The sequence below is a fragment of the Mytilus galloprovincialis genome, chromosome 2 (assembly GCF_965363235.1).
Source record: "Mytilus galloprovincialis chromosome 2, xbMytGall1.hap1.1, whole genome shotgun sequence".
Taxonomy (NCBI): Eukaryota; Metazoa; Mollusca; class Bivalvia; order Mytilida; family Mytilidae; genus Mytilus; species Mytilus galloprovincialis.
This window is the reverse complement of record NC_134839.1, coordinates 23,995,526-24,016,313: the sequence shown is the minus strand read 5'-3', so window position 1 is coordinate 24,016,313 and position 20,788 is coordinate 23,995,526. Positions and strand designations below refer to the sequence as shown.

At 33.9% G+C, this 20,788-nt stretch overlaps 1 protein-coding gene across 1 annotated transcript in view; it reads right to left on the bottom strand.

The window, feature by feature from the left end:
• Nucleotides 1-835: 835 nt before the first annotated feature.
• LOC143062176 (uncharacterized) overlaps nucleotides 836-20,788 on the bottom strand; it is a 45,841-nt gene continuing 25,888 nt past the window's right edge. The window contains exon 5 of the mRNA XM_076233969.1: nucleotides 836-1,669. Coding sequence (XP_076090084.1) covers nucleotides 1,640-1,669 — 30 coding nt within the window. The 3' untranslated portion in view covers nucleotides 836-1,639. The remainder of the gene's footprint in view (nucleotides 1,670-20,788) is intronic.

Genomic DNA, 20,788 nt, shown 5'->3' with positions numbered 1-20,788 from the left:
CATAAGCATTACAAAGCATTCCATTCTAAGTACAAATGTACGAATGTGACACTGAAAGTCATGTAAAACTTAATAAAAGTCATTGAAAGCATAAAAAAGGTCAGAGTGAGTTACTATTTTTTGGATGCTGCAAAACTCACGAGAAGCACCCTTTCAACAATCAATATGAATTAAGGTAATTTTGTACCTGATGTCTGAGCTCTTAATCAAAACTTAAAAGAAGACAATACATTGTAAAAAAATATTTCAGAAAGACATTCATTTTGTAGAGAGCTATACATCTTAACATGGGTCATTATGTCAAGTTATATGATTTGAGTTTTTGTAGATCTGAGATCTGAACTCTAATGGAAATCTTAAATTATGTAAATAAAAGGTTAAAAGTAGGTCAGAATAACTTAATTTGTGTTAGGTTGTCAGAATTTACTAGATGCATCTCTTTACCGAGTTAGTATGATTATGGGCAACTTAGAATCCTAAAAATATACCAGCATTGTAGAACTGTGGTCATGCACCCTTACCTGCATGTACATGGATGTTGGAAAAGGGGGGGGGGGGGTATTCCAATACTTCAATTAGGCAAAGAAATCAAATAATGATCACTTCACATATATATAAGGTGGAGAATATAAGTATTCTATATAATATCTGACAAACAAATAAACTAAAAAAAAAAAAGCATTCTCCATCTTATTGATGTGAAATATATATGAAAATGGATGATGTACAAAATCTTGGTTTTAAAAGTAGTATCTAAACCAAATTTCAATTGATTTCCACACTTATTGCATCTGTTTGTAAAACAAACACTTTACCATGATAATTTTAAAACAGTTAACATTCTCTGTCATACATAAGTTAGTACACTTGTACAGTTTTAAACAATTAAAGTTATCTTTGCAATACGACTAAATTTCTTGATACAAAATAAATGCCCTCATCAGCGAAAATTAAGATAATACCAAGACCATTATATAGTGTCTTAATACATTACCTGTAAAAAATCATTTAGATAATGACTTGATATTACAATAACATGAAGTCATTGTATTTTTCTGTCAGTCAGTCCACTTCTTCAAGTCAGATTTAAATGCAGATCCAACTTAAATTTTAAAGTCAGATTCTCCCTTATCTGTACAAGTAAGACCAAATTTACTTGAATATGTGAGAACTGCGTTTTTAGGTTCAGCAAACAATACCTATCTTTTGAATTTAATGCTTTGAAGATATCTTTTCCCTCTATAAAAAAAAAGGCAAGCACACAGGCCAATTTGTATTGACTTTGTTTAAATGTACAATGTTTTCTCTCTATTTATGAAAAAGATGGTCTTCTGAATTACAGCTATAAATATCATTAGTTCATGGGTCTTACTGTAAAACATCTATAAAATAATTTGTTAAAAGTGACTGGTGTAACATGACATCCTGGAAGACATTGAAACAGAAGGCAAGAGATGAAAATGTTCGAAAATTGCTTTTACGCCATAATACACTACTATTTTCTTATTTAAAGGATAAAACTTGAATAACCAACAATAGTCATCTCTAAAGACATCCTATTATTTTGCCAATTTTATAACATATCCAAAGTTGAATACAGTTCATGAGTCTTTTCTCTTTAAGTGATCCACCGTTATTTTCAATCCATGCTCTTAGCTTTTGTTGGCTCCTAAAATCAAAAATATACAATACATAAAAAATATGAATAAAAAGCTATGTAGGGTTACTATTAATAAGACAGTTACCAAACAACAAAATTAGAAGCAAACAATTAAAAAATATGAATTAGAAAACAAAAAGCAAAAATACAAAATAACGAATTGTACCTTACAGTTATATTGAAAGCAAATTAAAATTAATAAACAGCTGCACCATGAGCGCATGATACGCCCGTCGTGTTTTCAAAGAATAAAGTTCAATAACTTCTCAATGTTATATCAGACATTAATAAAAAAAAAAAATGGGAGGTTATCTTTAAAGATTCAAATGGGAGCTTTCAACAATAGATATAAACTATTTACCAAAGTTTTCATGAAAACTGCAAACCATTTTTGAGTTATTGTCCGAAAACTGGAAAATCCCCCGCTATTTGTCTTTTTTAATTAATTTAACCCCATAACTAGAAAACTTAAAATCTAATTGAAATTTATATAAATTAAAAGTGAGCTTACGTCAATAGATATAAAAAATTCCTCAAAATTTCAGGAAAAACAAAGCATTTTTGAGTTATTGTTCGAAAATCCCCCTTTTTGTAATGAATAAAACCCCATAACTCGAATACGTAAAATCTAAAATTTATAAAAATCGAACAGGAGCTCATGTCAATATATATAAACAATTCACCAAAGTTTCTCGCAAATTGGTGAAAGTATTTTTGAGTTATTGTCCGAAAACTGGAAAATCCCCCTTTTTGTAATGAATAAAACCCCAAAAACTCGGAAACGTAAAATCTAAAATTTATAAAAAACGAAAGGGAGCTCACGTCAATAAATATAAACAATTCACCAAAGTTTCATTCAAATTGGTGAAAGCGTTTTTGAGTTAATGTCCGACATGTTGACGACGGACGGACAGACGAACAACGGTATACCATAATGCGTCCCGTAAACGGGCGTATAAAAACTAATTGTTTAAGGTAGATTCACTGCATACCACCATCTTGGATTGTTTAATAGCAGTACAGGCCTCAGACCACAATTTTTCTTCCCATTGCATTTCTTTGTGAAAGTTAAATTGAATTAAACAAAAATTGCACCGAGTCAAATATGAAACAAATTGAACTGCTTATAGACAATTATTATTCTAATAAATAATGCTTGTCCCAGGACAATCCATCTTTATTTTTTCTTTTGAGAGCAATATTAACATGCCAATGGAAGGATTTGAATCTAGAATAAATGTCGAAGGCTAATTTCTTTCATTTTGGCAAAATCACTACTTTCACTTTCAACAATTAATTTTTTCCACATGTTTTACTTCTTTTATTATATATGCAACTGGTAGGACCACTTAAATAGTAAACCTTTGAAAGAAAACAGAACTAAAAAAACTCAGGAAGAAATACCCAATATAATTAAAAACCAATTGTTCAGAGAACAATTGAAGGTCTTTCCACTCCTTACAATTTATTTTGATATGAAAATATTAGAATTCGGTTTAAAATGTAGTTTCCAGTGTCAAATGAAATGTAATTCTTAGCTGATTCCAAAAATATATGGTTTCTATATACTTTTAATGGAATAAGTTTAAAAAGAGCTACTTCCGGTTTACAAAGGTCACTTCCGGTTTCCTTTTTTAAAAGTCATTTTGTTTGTAACCTTAAGCACAGAGTCATATGGCTTTATGGTGTATAGAAATGAATTTGAAGCAAAAGGTCAAAATCTAGAACGTCCAATTAACCTATGACCTTGACCTCAATAAAATATATAAGCTCTGGTAAGTTCTTATTCATTACAATACACATAGAAGCAGCTACAGTTAATATAAAATATAGAAAAGACACATAAAAGGCACAGCAGATCATATATAACACATATAATGCACTGTTTTTCAACAACTCTAGAAGTTTTGACAAAACACTACAGTTCATTTAAAGCAACATTTACATTTAATTCACTTTCATAAGTATTTTACAACATAACAAGTGTTCATAATATGAGAATTATGAATATAATTCAGGTTTATACAACACACGATTTGCCCCTTTCCATTCCACATTGCATTATCTATATTGAATTATTTTTAGCACGTGAAAACTATTTATAAATTCTCTTTGTTTACGTTGAAGGCATCGCTATTCTTTTTGTTAATATTTTAAACACAATTAATCAACTAATTCGTATATACCAAGCGGGTGCTGATATAAAATCCGATTCTAAAGTGACATTCCATATCAATAAGGATTTATCTGAACATTAATGTGTTGTTTTAATTACAAACAGTTTTATACACACATTTCATGAACTATTGGTGAACTTTCGAAACCTGAGAAAGTTATTTATAAAGTATAATGGCAATTTTTGCCTTGCTGTGAATACTCTAATGGAAAATGCCAGGAAGGCATATTATAAGATAACAAGAATGTGTCCCCAGTACACGGATGCCCCACTCGCACTATCATTTTCTATGTTCAGTGGACCGTGAAATTGGGGTCAGAACTCTAATTTGACATTAAAATTAGACAGATCACATAATAAGGAACATATATACTAAGTTTCAAGTTGATTGGACTTCAACTTCATCAAAAACTACCTCGACCAAAAACTTTAACCTGAAGCGGGACGGACGAACGAACGAACAGACGGACGGACGGACGAACGAACGAACGAACGGAGCCACAGACCAGAAAACATAATGCCCCTCTACTATCGTAGGTGGGGCATAAAAAAAAACTATAGGTCTCAACAACCCATGTAGACTTCTTGAAAAATTGTTTGATTGTTTAGTTACTCCCATTCTTACATATCGTAGTGAAATTTGGGGGTGGATTCACATTTTAAAGACTCTGATCCATTTGAAAAACTTCATGTTAAATTTATCAAAGACATATTAGGGGTTCACTGTAAGGCATCTAATGATGGATGTCGAGCCGAACTTAATAGAATTGGTCGGATTATGTTTCTGTGTGAAAGAGAGAGTTGTTCCCCTTTTGCAAGTATCTTGTATTTATGTTTGTGACGTCAATCTTTGTCTGATTAAAATGTAGAAAATGGAAGCAGATGTGTTTTTATGTGTCCGAATATAATCGTCTCCATCCATGCTACCTGAGCTATTCCCCTAGTCTGTAATATGGTGGGGACCCGAAACGATGATTTGATAATGATTTATACATATTTTGGAGTTTTAATTTTTCATTCGATTTTGGATATTTTTGCTTAAAAAGTTGACCGATTGTTCCTGATGGATCCTGTTATTCCGCCATGATGCTGATAACTTTTTATTGTTTTTAAAAATTTATACCTGAACTTTTATTATGATACCAAAATTTAAATGGATTTTTGAAAGAAGAACAGACCATGTCTCGTCTCGTGTACGTACTGTCTTTGTGAATTATTAGTGGATGTCTACATGTATTCCGTTTTCATCCAGAACGTACGTGAGAATTATCTCATTGCAGTATACATTATTTGATTTTCGTAACATTTGGATCCTGTTAATATATATGCTATTTTCATTTGACATTATTCAATTTGTATCGGTGATAACTGTATCGCCATGCATAGTCTAAACTTTCGATTTCACCAAAAGAACCATTTTTACTGTTGACCCAGATTTATCCGTTGAAACCTTCTACACGTGTGATGTGTATTGCGTAATATGTTGACTGTATTGCTGTTGTGTTCATTCCGCCGTAACCTTTATTTGACTCCGTCTTTTAAAAACGTAATTATATTAACTGTACTGGTTTTGGTGATAACTGTATCGCCATGGTTTCGAAGATTTCCAAGAAGACTTTTTTTTTTTAAAGAAAAGCTGATGAATTTATTCTGTACGAGAACATTTTATTTTTAACTATGTTGATTTTAGGAATCCAGATACTTTTGATCTACGTTATTTGTTTATTTTGAAATTAAGCTAATGTGAATGTGTTTATCATTTAGCGGTGTGATATTTATCATAAATATTAAATTTAAGAGTTTAAGGTCTCTGATGATGTTATCAAATTTGTATTCAGCTATTTATAATGATATATGTTTGTCTAGTAGGAAATGCCATTAATATGTGTGTATCACTGTAATTGTTGTGTGGAAGTGATGCGTGCATAAAGTCATCCGAGGGAGGAGTCCGAGATGCCAGACTTTCGGGTTTGCAGCGTTGATACGTTTGTTTTAAAATGGTTACTAGAGTGTCGAGAGATTAACTTTATTCATGTGAACTTTTAATTTTGGAAATTATTATTAATTGTATTTTTTTTTTTACACATAAACATATTGACCATTGTAAAAATTTAGTAAATTTTTGTTTTGTGGGCGGGATGTTATGTATCAGTATGTATAGTCGGATTATGTTTCTGTGTGAAAGAGAGAGTTGTTCCCCTTTTGCCAGTATCTTGTATTTATGTTTGTGACGTCAATCTTTGTCTGATTAAAATGTAGAAAATAGAGGCAGATGTGTTTTTATGTGTCCGAATATAATCGTCTCCATCCATGCTACCAGAGCTATTCCCCTAGTCTGTAATATTTGGCATATGATATATTCACTAAATCTGTAGATTCAAACCCTTGGGTCATAAAGGTCAAGAGTCTTTTGAATGAACTTGGAATGTCTTATATCATCAATAACTTTAATTATGTTAAAGGTAATTTAAATTCTATTAAACAAAGAATTAATGACCAATGTTTGCAAGTCCAAAATGCAAATATATTTGAATCCAAAAAGTTAGACTTTTTCAAGAGTGTCTACATAATGGGCAGAAGACCACCCTATGTTGATATATTGAAAAACAGAAGTGACAGAGCTACAATATGTAAGATCCGTATAAGCGTTCATATACTGATGATTGAAAGAGGGAGACATCTAAATATTCCCAGAAATGAGAGATACTGCTCTGTATGTAATTCTGGTCAAATTGAAAATGAAAAACATTTTCTTTTACATTGTGAAAAATACTCAACTAAAAGGACCATATTTTACCATAAAGTTTCAAATATAATCGTTGATCCTACAAAGTTTCAAAAACATGAAAATAATATAATCTTTTTATTAAATAATAATTCATACACAATCCTAAAAATTGACTTCCTCTTTCATCTCAGACAGTTTGAACCTGCGTAAAGCAGAACAAACTCTATAAAATTGTCAATATGTCTAATTCATAATCATTGTTTATAATTATAATATTACATATTAATATAGTCATTATTTGCAATACTTATTATGTTTGACCAACTATGTAATTCATATACCATGAGCCTTAACCATTTATTGTTGATGAGTTTGTGCTAATAAAATATTTGTATTTATTTATTTGTATTTATAACGTGATACAGAGGAAAAATTTCTACACATCTATTGCTTTTAATCGCACGTAAGTACATCAACTAAAACAATATGATTGGTAGAAAGAGGCCACGTAGGCAAAACATTGATAATAGTAGTAATTGGCCAAAAGAAACATATCTGGAAAAATTAAAAGAGATGGGTGTCGGGGTCAATGCAACGTGGAAGGTAGAAATGCTTCGTTAGTTGTATTTGGCTAATAAACCAAAAACTCCGTCTATAACAATTCCTGAAACATCTAATCAGCCTCCCGTTAATGAGTTGCAAAACTCTACAAATACGAATGATCAAGAAGTAGGATTATATCACCCGTCAACGCTTCCTGTCGTAAATGATACGCGTATTCATACGCCAGGTAACACACCTAATCTAAACAGTGAGGTACTCTTCAGGGAATCTGCGACAGCCTTTACCTCAGCAACAGATACTCTTTCAAATAGCGCTAAGCTCATGTTAAAAACTTCAAATGTTACCAATAAGGAAGCAACAACACCTACACTAGAATCTGCCATAAGATGTTCTAATAGCCGACAAACAGATTCCGCTGCCGAGGCTACATCGACAGGAAAAGTATACTACGCTGAAGATCTACCGAAGATGGATTTCGTTGCACCTTCCATCAAAAAGCAGATAATAGAAGGTAGGGACATTAACCTGGCTACATTATTGGCACCAAAATATGATATACCTCAAAACCAAACTATGCAGTCAAGGGGGTTTACCGTTGAGCTTTCGAGTAAGAAAGACGTAAGATTGGACCACAATCTTTCAATAGAAGAGTTTAATAGGGCTTTCCGGAAATACCGTAATAATATGGGGAAAGCTTTCCCTAAAAAAAAAAGTAGAATTGGAACAATATGAAGCTGACATAAACGAAATATCACAAAATTACGGCCCATGTTTCTATACATATCACAAGATGTTTTCTGCTAAAGCAGCTGCTGCCATAGTTGAACACAATATTTTTATCAAGTGGTCAAAGGTCGATGACTAATTGTTGAACCTTGTTACTCATTATGTTCAAAGCAGAGCATGTGCTCACTGCGGGGAATTTGACCACACATCAAAATTCTGTGAAAAAGCAAAACACGGCAACCCAACTTTATCCCAAGGGGCTGCAAATATTCGTAACACAGATAAGAGGGGCAGACCGGTTTCTAATATTGCAGAGGCAGAACTCTGCAATAACTTCAATTACGGCACTTGCTATAGAGGAGAATGTAAATTCATGCACGCATGTAGTCAATGTGGGTCAAGCGGGCATGGCATGAAAACTTGTAGTTTAGCCAAACAAAAGACAAAACAACCAAGGTCAAACAATGAAACTGCAAAATTAGATAAATCATCCAACTTATCTAAAGCGTCACAAAAAGAAATGCCAAAGGCTAACATCTGACTAGATATGTCACCTATAAACGTAAATAGACTTGAATACGAACTTAAAGAACACCCAGATAAACATTTTGTTATGTATCTTCTGAATGGTATACGTTTCGGTTTTGATATATTAGTATCTATACTCGATTTACCTACGTTTGAATGTAAGAATTTACTTTCTGCCATCAGAGACCCCGAAAGTGTTGATATGCTTTTAAAACAAGAAATAGATAAAGAATATGTTAAAAGTCCGTTTAGTAGTCCACCTTTCGAAACTTACCGTGTTATTCATATTGGGATTGCAGAAGGCAAATATTCTGGCAAAAAACGTCTTATCCTTGATCTATCTTTACCACACGAACATGGAACACATGAAAGCATCAATAGTCTTATAGATAAGGAGGTATGTTTGCTATCTTATGTAAACATAGATGACGCAATAAGGGCCATCAAGCATTTCGGAAAGCAAACAATTCTAAGCAAAACCGATATGACCGATGCATTCAAACAGCTAGGAATCCGTAAAGACCAGCATCACTTATAATGCATGAAATAGAAAAACAATTATTATCATTATGTAAGACTTTGTTTTGGTTCTCGCAGCTCCCCTTGCATCTTTGACAATCTATCACAGGCTATTTTTTGGATAGCAAAGGAAAATTACGGCATACCAGTTATACTTCATCTCCTAGATGATTTCTCACTATTCAACCACCGGACTCTTGCGGATTTAGAACAATGGCGCTAATAACGCTTATATTCAATCGTCTAAATATTCCGATTTCTAAGAACTAGAGGCTCTTAAGAGCCTGTGTCGCTCACCTTGGTCTTTGTGCATATTAAACAAAGGACACTGAAAGATTCATGACAAAATTGTGTTTTGGTGATGGTGATGTGTTTGTAGATCTTACTTTACTGAACATTCTTGCTTCTTAAAATTATCTCAATTTATAATGAACTTGACCCATTAGTTACAGAGGAAAATATTTTGTTAAAATTTACAAAAATTTACAAAATTATTAAAAATTGACTATAAAGAGCAATAACTCCTTAAGGGGTCAACTGACCTTTTTGGTCATGTTGACTTGTTTGTTGATCTTACTTTGCTGAACATTATTGCTGTTTACAGTTTATCTCTATCTATAATAATATTCAAGATAATAATCAAAAACAGCAAAATTTCCTTAAAGATTTCCAATTCAGGGGCAGCAACCCAACAACCAGTTGTCGGATTGATTTAAAAATTTCAGGGCAGATAGATCTTGACTTGAAAAACAATTTAACCCCCATGTCTGAATTGCTCTTAAGGCTTTGGTTTCAGAGTTATAAGCCAAAATCTACAATTTACCCCTATGTTCTATTTTTAGCCATGGCGGCCATCTTGGTTTGGTGTCAGGGTCACCGCACACATTTTTCAAACTAGATACCTCAATGACAATTATGGCCAAGTATGGTTGAATTTTGACCAGTAGTTTAAGAGGAGAAGATTTTTGTAAAAGATTAGAAAAAAATACGAAAAATTGGTAAAAAATTACTATAAAGGGCAATAACTCCTTAAAGGGTCAACTGACAATTTTAGTCATATTACCTTATTTGTAGATTTTACTTTGTTGAACATTATTGCTGTTTACAGTGTATCTCTATCTAGAATAATATTCAAGATAATAGCCAAAAAACGGTATAATTTCCTTAAAATTGTCAATTCAGGGGCAGCAACCCAACAACCAGTTGTCCGATTCGTCTGAAATTTTCAGGGCAGATAGATCTTCACCTGATAAACAATTTTTTTCAGGTCAGATTTGCTCTAAATGCTTTGGTTTCAGAGTTATAAGCCAAAATCTACATTTTATCCCTATGTTCTATTTTTAGCCATGAGAGGAGAAGATTTTTGTAAAAGCTAACGACGGACGACGTCGACGGATGCCGGACGCAAAGTGATGAGAAAAGCTCACTTGGCCATTCGGGCCAGGTGAGCTAAAAAGACTGTAGGTCCCACTTGTACTATCGAGTATCTAGGAATCATACTAGACACTGTAAGTTTTGAAGCAAGATTACCTAATGAAAAGGTAGAAAGAATTTCAAATTTTATTGACAGTTTTCTGCATAAAAAATCGGTAACGAAAAGAGAATTATTACAACTGTTAGGACATTTTAATTTTGCGGCCAGAATTATTTGTCCGGGTAGATCGTTTGTCAGTTATCTCATTAAGTTATCTACTAAAGTTAATAAACTGCATCACTATATATCATTATCAAAAGACTGTAGAACTGACTTAATCATGTGGCGAAATTTCCTAAAAGGCTGGAATAGAGTTACTTTCTTTTATGACGAACATATAACTTTAGCTAATGACATTGAACTGTACACAGATGCGGCTTCTAACTTTGGTTTCAGAGGGTTTTTTCACGGTAAATGGTTTAGTAGTACTTGGCCTTCTGAACTATCAACTTCACTCGATTCAGACATGTCCATGGCTTTTAGAGAACTGTACCCGATTGTTGTTGCATCTTTATTATTGGGGCACTTATGGAATTAGAAACGTATCATGTTCCACTGTGACAATAAAGCCGTCGTTAAAATATTTAACAAAGGAAGATCTAAAGTGCTAGACATTATGAAGTTAATGAGAACACTTACTTGGCTGTCCGTTAAACAAAACTTTACTATTCAATGTCAACATATTCCCGGAGTTAAAATGTGATAGCTGACTCTTTATCTCGCTTCGATTTTCAGACCTTCCAAAAAGCAGCACCACTAGCAGAGACAGTACCCACTCCGTGTCCGAAATCTTGGCAAGTAATGTGGAATTAAATGCAAAAGTTAAAAATTTAATTCACAACTCAATCGCAAACAGTACGCGTTCCCAATACGAACATGGATTTAAATCATACAAACACTTTTTGTGTCTCTCCGGTTTTATGTGGGATGATAAAACAGATTTGCCACCTCTAACGAAAGATATTTTAATGCATTACGCTACATACTGTCACGAAAATCTTAAGATAAAATGTTTTACAATAAAAATGTACATTTGCGGTTTAAGATACATATATCTCCAATCCGGAGTACAGTATTTATTCAGTAGCTGTTGCTCCTTAAAACTGCTTAGGTTTGAAACAATTTACAGGGGTATTAAACTAGAGGCTCTAAAGAGCCTGTGTCGCTCACCTTGGTCTATGTGAATATTAAACAAAGGACACAGATGGATTCATGACAAAATTGTGTTTTGGTGATGGTGATGTGTTTGCAGATCTTACTTTACTAAACATTCTTGCTGCTTACAATTATCTCTATCTATAATGAACTTGACCCAGTAGTTTCAGCGGAAAATGTTAGTGAAAATCTACAAATTTTATGAAAATTGTTAAAAATTGACTATGAAGGGCAATAACTCCTTAAGGGGTCAACTGACCATTTTGGTCATGTTGACTTATTTTTAGGTCTTATTTCATGAACTTTGCTGTACATAATTGCTGTTTACAATTTATATCTATCTATAATAATATTCAAGATAATAACAAACTAGAGGCTCTCAAGAGCCTGTGTCGCTCACCTTGGTCTATGTGCATATTAACAATGGACACAGATAAATTCATGACAAAATGGTGTTTTGGTGATGGTAATGTGTTTGTAGATCTTTCTTTACTGAACATTCTTGTTGCTACAATTATCTCTATCTATAATGAACTTGGCCCAGTAATTACAGTGGAAAATATTTCCTAAAAATTTTCAAAAATTAACAAAAATTTATGAAAAATGTTAACAATTGACTATAAAGGGCAATAACTCATTAAGGGGTCAATTGAAAATTTGGTCATGTTGACTTATTTGTAGATCTTATTTTGCTGAACATTATTGCTGTTTATAGTTTATCTCTATCTATAATAATAATCAAGATAATAACCAAAATCTGCAAAATTTCCTTACAATTACTAATTCGGGGGCAGCAACCCAACAACTGGTTGTCTGATTTGTCTGAAAAATTCAGGGCAGATAGATCTTCACCTGATAAACAGTTTAACCCCATGTCCGATTTGCTCTAAATGCTTTGGTTTCAGAGATATAAGCCAAAATCTACATTTCACCCCTATGTTTCATTTTTTAGCCATGGCGGCCATCTTGGTTGGTTGGCCGGGTCACGCCACACACTTTTTAAACTAGATACCCCAATAATGATTGTGGCCAAGTTTGGTTAAATTTGGCCCAGTAGTTTCAGAGGAGAAGATTGTTGTAAAAGATTACAAAAATTTACGAAAAATTGGTCAAAATTGACTACAAAGGGCAATTACTCCTTAAGAGGTCAACTGACCATTTTAGTCATATTACCTTATTTGTAGATTTTACTTTGCTGAACATTATTGCTGTTTACAGTGTATCTCTATCTATAATAATATTCAAGATAATAGCTAAAAAACGGGATATTTTCCTTAAAATTGCCAATTCAGGGGCAGCAACCCAACAACCAGTTGTCCGACTTGTCTGAAATTTTCAGGGCAGATAGATCTTCACCTGATATGTCAGATTTGCTCTAAATGCTTTGGTTTCAGAGTTATAAGCCAACATATACGTTTTATCCCTATGTTCTATTTTTAGCCATGGCGGCCATCTTGGTTGGTTGGCCGGGTCACGCCACACATTTTATAAACGAGATACTCCAATGATGATTGTGGCCAAGTTTGGTTGAATTTGACCCAGTAGTTTCAGAGGAGAAGATTTTTGTAATAGATTACTAAGATTTACGAAAAATGGTTAACAATTGACTATAAAGGGCAATAACTCCTAAACGGGTCAACTGACCATTTCGGTCATGTTGACTTATTTGTAAATCTTACTTTGCTGAACATTATTGCTGTTTACAGTTTATCTCTATCTATAATAATATTCAAGATAATAGCCCAAAAACGGTATAATTTCCTTAAAATTGCCAATTCAAGGGCAGCAACCCAACAACGGGTTGTCCGATTCGTCTGAAAATTTCAGGGCAGATAGATCTTGACCTGATAAACAATTTTACATTTGTCAGATTTGCTCTAAATGCTTTGGTTTCAGAGTTATAAGCCAAAAATTGCATTTTACCCCTATGTTCTATTTTTAGCCATGGCGGCCATCTTGGTTGGTTGGCCGGGTCATCGGACACATTTTTTAAACTAGATACCCCAATGATGATTGTGGCCAAGTTTGGTTTAATTTGGCCCAGTAGTTTCAAAGGAGAAGATTTTTGTAAAAGTTAACGACGACGGACGCCGGACGCAAAGTGATGGGATAGCTCACTTGGCCCTTCGGGCCAGGTGAGCTAAAAAGAAGAAGTAAAGAGTTCCCGAAAAGATTACCGCTAACTTATGATATAATTAGAAATATGATAACAGTGCTTCAAAAGGGAATATTTTCGCCATTTGTAACTGCACTTATTGAGGCAGCTTGTATTGTCGCTTACTTCGGATTTCTCCGCTGCGGTGAATTAACCGTCAACACGGACTTTGATGCATCTTGCAATCTATGTATAGAAGACATCACTTTCGAGGATTACGCAATCTTACATTTAAAGACGTCTAAAACAGACCCTTTCAGAAGTGGAGTAAACATTTATCTTTTCAAAAACAATACTTCTGTGTGCCCGGTCAAATCGGTGATTAGATACCTCGATGTTAGAAGATCTAGATTCAGCATAGCTTGCAACTATAGTCCGCTCTTTGTTATGGAAAATGGAGAGGCTCTAACACGTACCTTTTTTTATCAATCATGTTCGATCCATCTTGGAATTTATCGGACTCAACCCATCTAATTACAACGGACACAGGTTCCGAATAGGAGCGGCAACATCAGCTGCATCAAAAATTGAAGATCACCTGATTAAGATTTTAGGTCGTTGGAGATCCGAATGCTATATCAGATATATTCATACTCCAAAATCTACGATTGAGCAAGCCCAGCTAGCTTTGATATCCGATTAGTCTAGTTTTACTATTCAACAGTTTTCTTTGTAGAGTTCATGGAAAATATGTGCGCGATTCTACAGGGGCATAATAATCCACTGTTTAGAATGAGTGTTTTCTTGTCAATTACATGTAGACTACAATTCTATTTTATGAAATTTCAATTTGATTAACAGGGGCATAATAATCCCCGTCGACTGCAGTGTGTTACTTTATTATTGGACATAACACCTTCATTGGAATTAGTGTGTACATTAGTTGCACTTGTGCATTAGAAAACATATCTGCATGCTTTGGCGGGACATAGTAATCCCCTTTCTATGATCATGAGCTTGAAGATACTCATCATTGGTGCTTAACAATCGATAGTTATATAATATGTTACTCAACTAAACGTGTTGTACGTTTCCTTATATGATTTGAATATATTCTATTTTGAGAATCATGATAGCGTAGTATGATCGTGTATATACTTCAATTTGTCAAATTCATATGCTTTATATACGACCGCAGAATAGAAATCTATGAAATTTTAACACAGGGTTTATGACCACAAAAGGAAGGTTGGGATTGCTTTTTGGGAGTTTTGGTCCCAACATTATAGAAATTAGGGGCCAAAAAGGGCCCAAATAAGCATTTTCTTGGTTTTCGCACTATAACTTTAGTTTAAGGAAATAGAAATCTATTAAATTTAAACACAAGGTTTATGACCATAAAAGAAAGATTGGGTTTCATTTTGGGAGTTTTGGTCCCAACAGTTTAGGAATAAGGGGCCCAAAGGGTCCAAAATTGAACTTTGTTTGATTTCATCAAAAATTGAATAATTGGGGTTCTTTGATATGTCGAATCTAACTGTGTATGTAGATTCTTAATTTTTGGTCCCGTTTTCAAATTGGTCTACATTAAGGTCCAAAGGGTCCAAAATTAAACTTAGTTTGATTTTAACAAAAATTGAATCCTTGGGGTTCTTTGATATGCTGAATCTAAAAATGTACTTAGATTTTTGATTATTGGCCCAGTTTTTAAGTTGGTCCAAATCGGGGTCTTAAATTAAACTTTGTTTGATTTCATCAAAAATTAAATAATTGGGGTTCTTTGATATGCCAAATCTAACTGTGTATGTAGATTCTTAATTTTTGGTCCCGTTTTCAAATTGGTCTACATTAAAGTCCAAAGGGTCCAAAATTAAACTAAGTTTGATTTTAACAAAAATTGAATTCTTGGGCTTTTTTGATATGCTGAATCTAAACATGTACTTAGATTTTCGATTATGGGCCCAGTTTTCAAGTTGGTTCAAATCAGGATCCAAAATTATTATATTAAGTATTGTGCAATAGCAAGAAATTTTCAATTGCACAGTATTCAGCAATAGCAAGAAATCTTCAATTGCACAGTATTGTGCAATAGCAAGAGATTTTCAATTGTACAGTATTGCGCAATAGCAAGAAATCTTCAATTGCACAGTATTGTGCAATAGCAAATATTTTCAATTGCACAGTATTGCGCAATAGCAAGAAATATTTGCACAATATTGTGCAATACCAAGAAATTTTCAATTGGAGTTATCTTTCTTTGTCCAGAATAGTAGTTGAATCAACTTAAATCATTGTTTTATACAATATACAATGTATATTCACTTTTACTACCAACTGATAAATTAAAACAATCTTTACCATTCAGTGATAATTAGCACTTTATTTTACATTTTAATATTTTATGATGTATTTAAATGAGTAGTTATTGTTGCAAACTCCATTAGAAATTTGAATTGAGATCAGTTTTGGAAAAGGGAAAGGGGGATGTGAAATAAAATGGGGGGGGGGGGGGTTAAATTTTTCTCATTTCAGATTTCATAAATAAAAAGAAAATTTCTTTAAACATTTTTTTGAGAGGATTAATATTCAACAGCATAGTGAATTGCTCAAAGGCAAAACAAAATATTTTAAGTTCATTAGACCACATTAGTTCTGTGTCAGAAACCTATGCTGTGTCAACTATTTAATCACAATTCAAATTTAGAGCTGAATCCAGCTTGAATGTTGTGTCCATACTTGCCCCAACCGTTCAGGGTTCAACCTCTGCGGTCGTATAAAGCTGCGCCTGCGGAGCGTCTGGTTTGTTTTTAAACTATACTTCGTGTTTAGACTAGTTATTACCCTTGATGAGTTATATTTCGAATTTGTTACATATTCTTACTTGAAAACTGATTATTATGAATATGAAATTACTGACTATATCGAGAACAGTTTCTTTCACAGTCAAAGAACATCTAATATACTATTCTTGCTGTTTTTGGTTCCAAAAACACTTAAATCGGAAGTGCTAGCAACTTCATTTCATAGTTATCATAATCTTATTTTTCATTCTCCCGTCAATTTGGGGTCCATCTGTCTCATCGGCCTAATCAAAATATTCAACATCTGTTTTTGGGGTCATTTCGAGTTTTCACTCAAATCACAAATTTACGGGGAATTCAGTGGTCACTTACATCCTAACTTTAGCATAAGTCTTGCCAATATTTTCTGGCTAGAAAGCTCAGACAAAGGCTTATGCTAATTATTTCGCAGATCGGCTCTCTCTGGCTTCCTACTATATCTTTGGCTACTTATCTGAATCACAGTTCAGATGCTTATCAATCACATACTTTGGAACCAGGAGAGCGGATAGTGCATAATATAGTGTTTCTTTAAAATAGATTAGACACTGGGCACTAACCAACCGGTCTGACTACTTTAAAGTTATGTTTGCAAGCAAACCGCAGTTTGCCTACAACTACACTATTTCTATTTGTTTTTCAAAAAATTCGGATAAAGTGACCATGCACGCTAAATTGCTGAGACAGCCGTACGCCAAAAAAGCAACATTTACATTTAATTCACTTTCATAAAGTATTTTACAACATAACAAGTGTTCATAATGAGTGTCTATCACATTTACTTTCTTCTGCTTCTTTGCTCAAGGAACTTGGTAAGTCAAGAGCCTGGGTTTGAAATCTGGTAGGGTTGGCCATCTTGTTGTACTTTCATTAGTTTGGTGACAGTCTATGGATCTGAGTCTGGTCTTGATCCTGTTTTCACAAGAAAAAACCCTCTCACAGGCAATACTAGCTACAGGGAATATATTAAAGTAGTAGCTTTTTAAGTACTGCATAGTTAGGATAATCAGCTAAGAAGTTGTCGAGTATAACTGAGTTCCCATTTGTTGTAGACTCAGTGACTTCTGTAGACGTTGTAGTAGTTTAAGTTCTAGGTACTTATTTGTAGCTCTGTTTACATCTATTGGTAGGTGGTCTTTGAAGTGAGACCATACTTGGGCAAGTGTATCTTCTCTATATGTCAGAATAGTGGCATGTGTTCTGGATTCAGTAGCTGGTTGAGTGTCTCCATGTGGCCAAGTGATTCTGGTTCAAACTGTTGTTGATGTTGGTAAGATAAGCTGTTGCTGAAATTTGGTACTGCATACGATAGGTCTAGTTGTCATTGAGTGGTAGATCTTTGTACTTTGAATTGATGATTGCAATTTGGACAAAAAAGTAAATAGATATGTCCTTGACGGTTTAAGTTTGCAATAACAAGAATAAATTGCTTCGCTGAGCGCAGCTGGATACGACCGCAGATGTCCAACCCCGAACAGTTGGGGCAAAAATGGACACAATATTCGTGCTTGATACAGGTCTGAATTTGGATTGTAATTATATATTTGACACATAACAGGTTTCTGACAAAAATAACTGTAGTCAAAGAACTTAGAATTGGTTATATGATTTGAAATTATATTCATTTTTTTTTTTGCTTTTGTGCAAGCAATACACCATGATGTTGCGAATTGAACACCCCCTCCCCCCGAATTTTTTTTTACCCACTCCCCCTTTTTTGGCAAAATAAATGGGGAATGTGTCCATGGGACACAGATGATGTCCCGCTTGCATTACATATATAGTTATAAAGGGACATAAACTGAAGAACAGTAAAAGTGACGCTACCCAAATTTGTTATTGATCTGAGTTTTGTAGTAATAAGTATTGTGTAGAAGTTTTATAACATTTGGTTGAGGCAAACTTAGGTTAAAGAACGGAAACGAAAATTCAGCAATTTTTCCCATTTGTAAAGGGGAATATCTCTAGAACAGTAAAAGTGACACCACCAAAAATCAAACTTGATCTTTATTTTGCGGTAATAAGCATTGTGTATAAGTTTCATAACATTTGGTTGAGGCAAACTAAAGTTAGAGAACGGAAACGAAAAATTCAGCAATTTTTCAGTTTGTAAAGGGACATAACTCTAGAACGGTTAAGTGACGCCACCAAAATTCAAACTTGATCATTTCATAATATTTGGTTGAGGCAAACTAAAGTTAGAGAACAGAAACCAACTTTGGGACGTACGGACGGACGGACGTACAGACGGACAAGGTTAAAACTTAATGCCCCCTTCGCTACGGCGAGAGCATAATAAAAATAATAATCTTTGAAGACATTTTCTTTTTAATTTCTGAAATCTTGAGAAAAAATTGTCCCCCCCCCCCTTTTTCTAAAAAAAAAATGTTTTTCCCTCAAGATATGGTCATTATCTCAGTTCAAATTTCCAATGGAGTTTGCAACTATAATTACCCATTTAAATACATCATAAAAGTCTTAAAATAGAAAAACAATACATGATGATATTAGAATGCAGGTAAATATCCTAATAAAAGTTCAGGAATTTTTTTTGTACAAATAGAATGGATAAAGTGCTGAATAAACAAATGTAATTGTGATGTTGTGACCTAAAGCCATATTTTTCTTCATTTTTAACTCACCTGGTCCAAAAGGGCCAGGTGAGCTTTTCTCATCACTTGGCATCCGTCGTCCGTCGTCGTAGTAGTCGTCCATTAAATTTTACAAAAATCTCCTCCTCTGAAACTCCTGAGCCAAATGAAACCAAACTTGGCCTAAAATATCCTTAGGGTATCTAGTTTAAAAAAATGTATCATATGACCCTGCCTATCAACCAAGATGGCCGCCATGGCTAAAAATACAACTTGTGGGTAAAATTATGCAGTTTTTGGCTTATATTCTGAAACTAAAGCATTTAAAGCAAATTTGACCAGGGATGAAAATGTTCATCAGGTGAAGACGTATTTGCCCTGAAATTTTAGACGCATCAGACAACCTGCTGTTGGGTTGCTGCCTCAGAATTTGTAATTTTATGGAAATTTTACAGTTTTTGGTTATAATCTTGAATATTATAATAGATAGAGATAAACTGTAAACCGCAAAATTGTTCAGCAAAGTAAGATCTACAAATAAGTCAAATGACAAAAATGGTCAATTGACCCCTTTAGGAGTTATTGCCCTTCATAGTCAATTTTTGACATATTCTTGTAAATTTTTGTAATCTTTAACAAAAATCTTCTCTGAAACTACTGAGACAAATTTAACCAAATTTTGCCACAATCATCATTAAGGTATCTAGTTTAACCAGGTTCTCCGCAGGGCGCAGCTTTATACGACCCCAGTGTGGTTGAACCCTGAACAGTAAGGGCAAATTTGGTCACGATATTCAAGCTTGATTCTGTCTAAATTTGGATCAAATTTTTGACATATTATAGGTTTTTGTCACAAAATTAACGTGGTCAAAGGTCTAACAAATCTATCTAGTTTAACCAGGTTCTCCGCAGGGCGCAGCTTTATACGACCCCAGTGTGGTTGAACCCTGAACAGTAAGGGCAAATTTGGTCACGATATTCAAGCTTGATTCTGTCTAAATTTGGATCAAATTTTTGACATATTATAGGTTTTTGTCACAAAATTAATGTGGTCAAAGGTCTAACAAATCTATTGCACAATACTGTGCAATTGAAGATTTCTTCTTGAAACCTTTCAAAATTCGAAATTTGAAAATTTTTGGAAGAAAGGAAGCCCTTCAAAAAATGGTTAACAAAAAATCCTCCCCCCCCCCCCCCAACTTTTTGAAAACCCCTTGGAGCAATAACCCTTAAACTCAATCCTATGTTTTCCATTGCAGTATTGAACCTTGAAGTACAATTTCAGAGAGATCCATACACCTAAACACAAGTTATTGTCATGATTGTGTGGAAACTAGAAACACGCTTCTTTTTGGCCCTTTTTTGGCCCCTAATTCCTACATTATTTGGGCAATTAACCCAAAACTGAATCCCAGCTTCCCCTTAGGTATATGGTACATTGTGGTATAATTTCAGAGAGATCCATACAATTACACATAAGTTATTGTCTTGAAACTAGAAAAATGCTTGTTTTTACCCCTTTTTGGCCCTTAATTCCGAAACTTTGGCCCCATAACCCCTAAAATGAATCCAAACCTTCTACTTGTGGTTTTCAACATTGCGGTATGATTTCAGGGCAATTGAAATACTTCTACACAAGTTATTATCCTGAAACTAGAAAAATACTTGTATTGGGCCCCTAATTCCTAATCGGTTGGGACCATCATGCCCAAAATCATTCCCAACCTTCCTT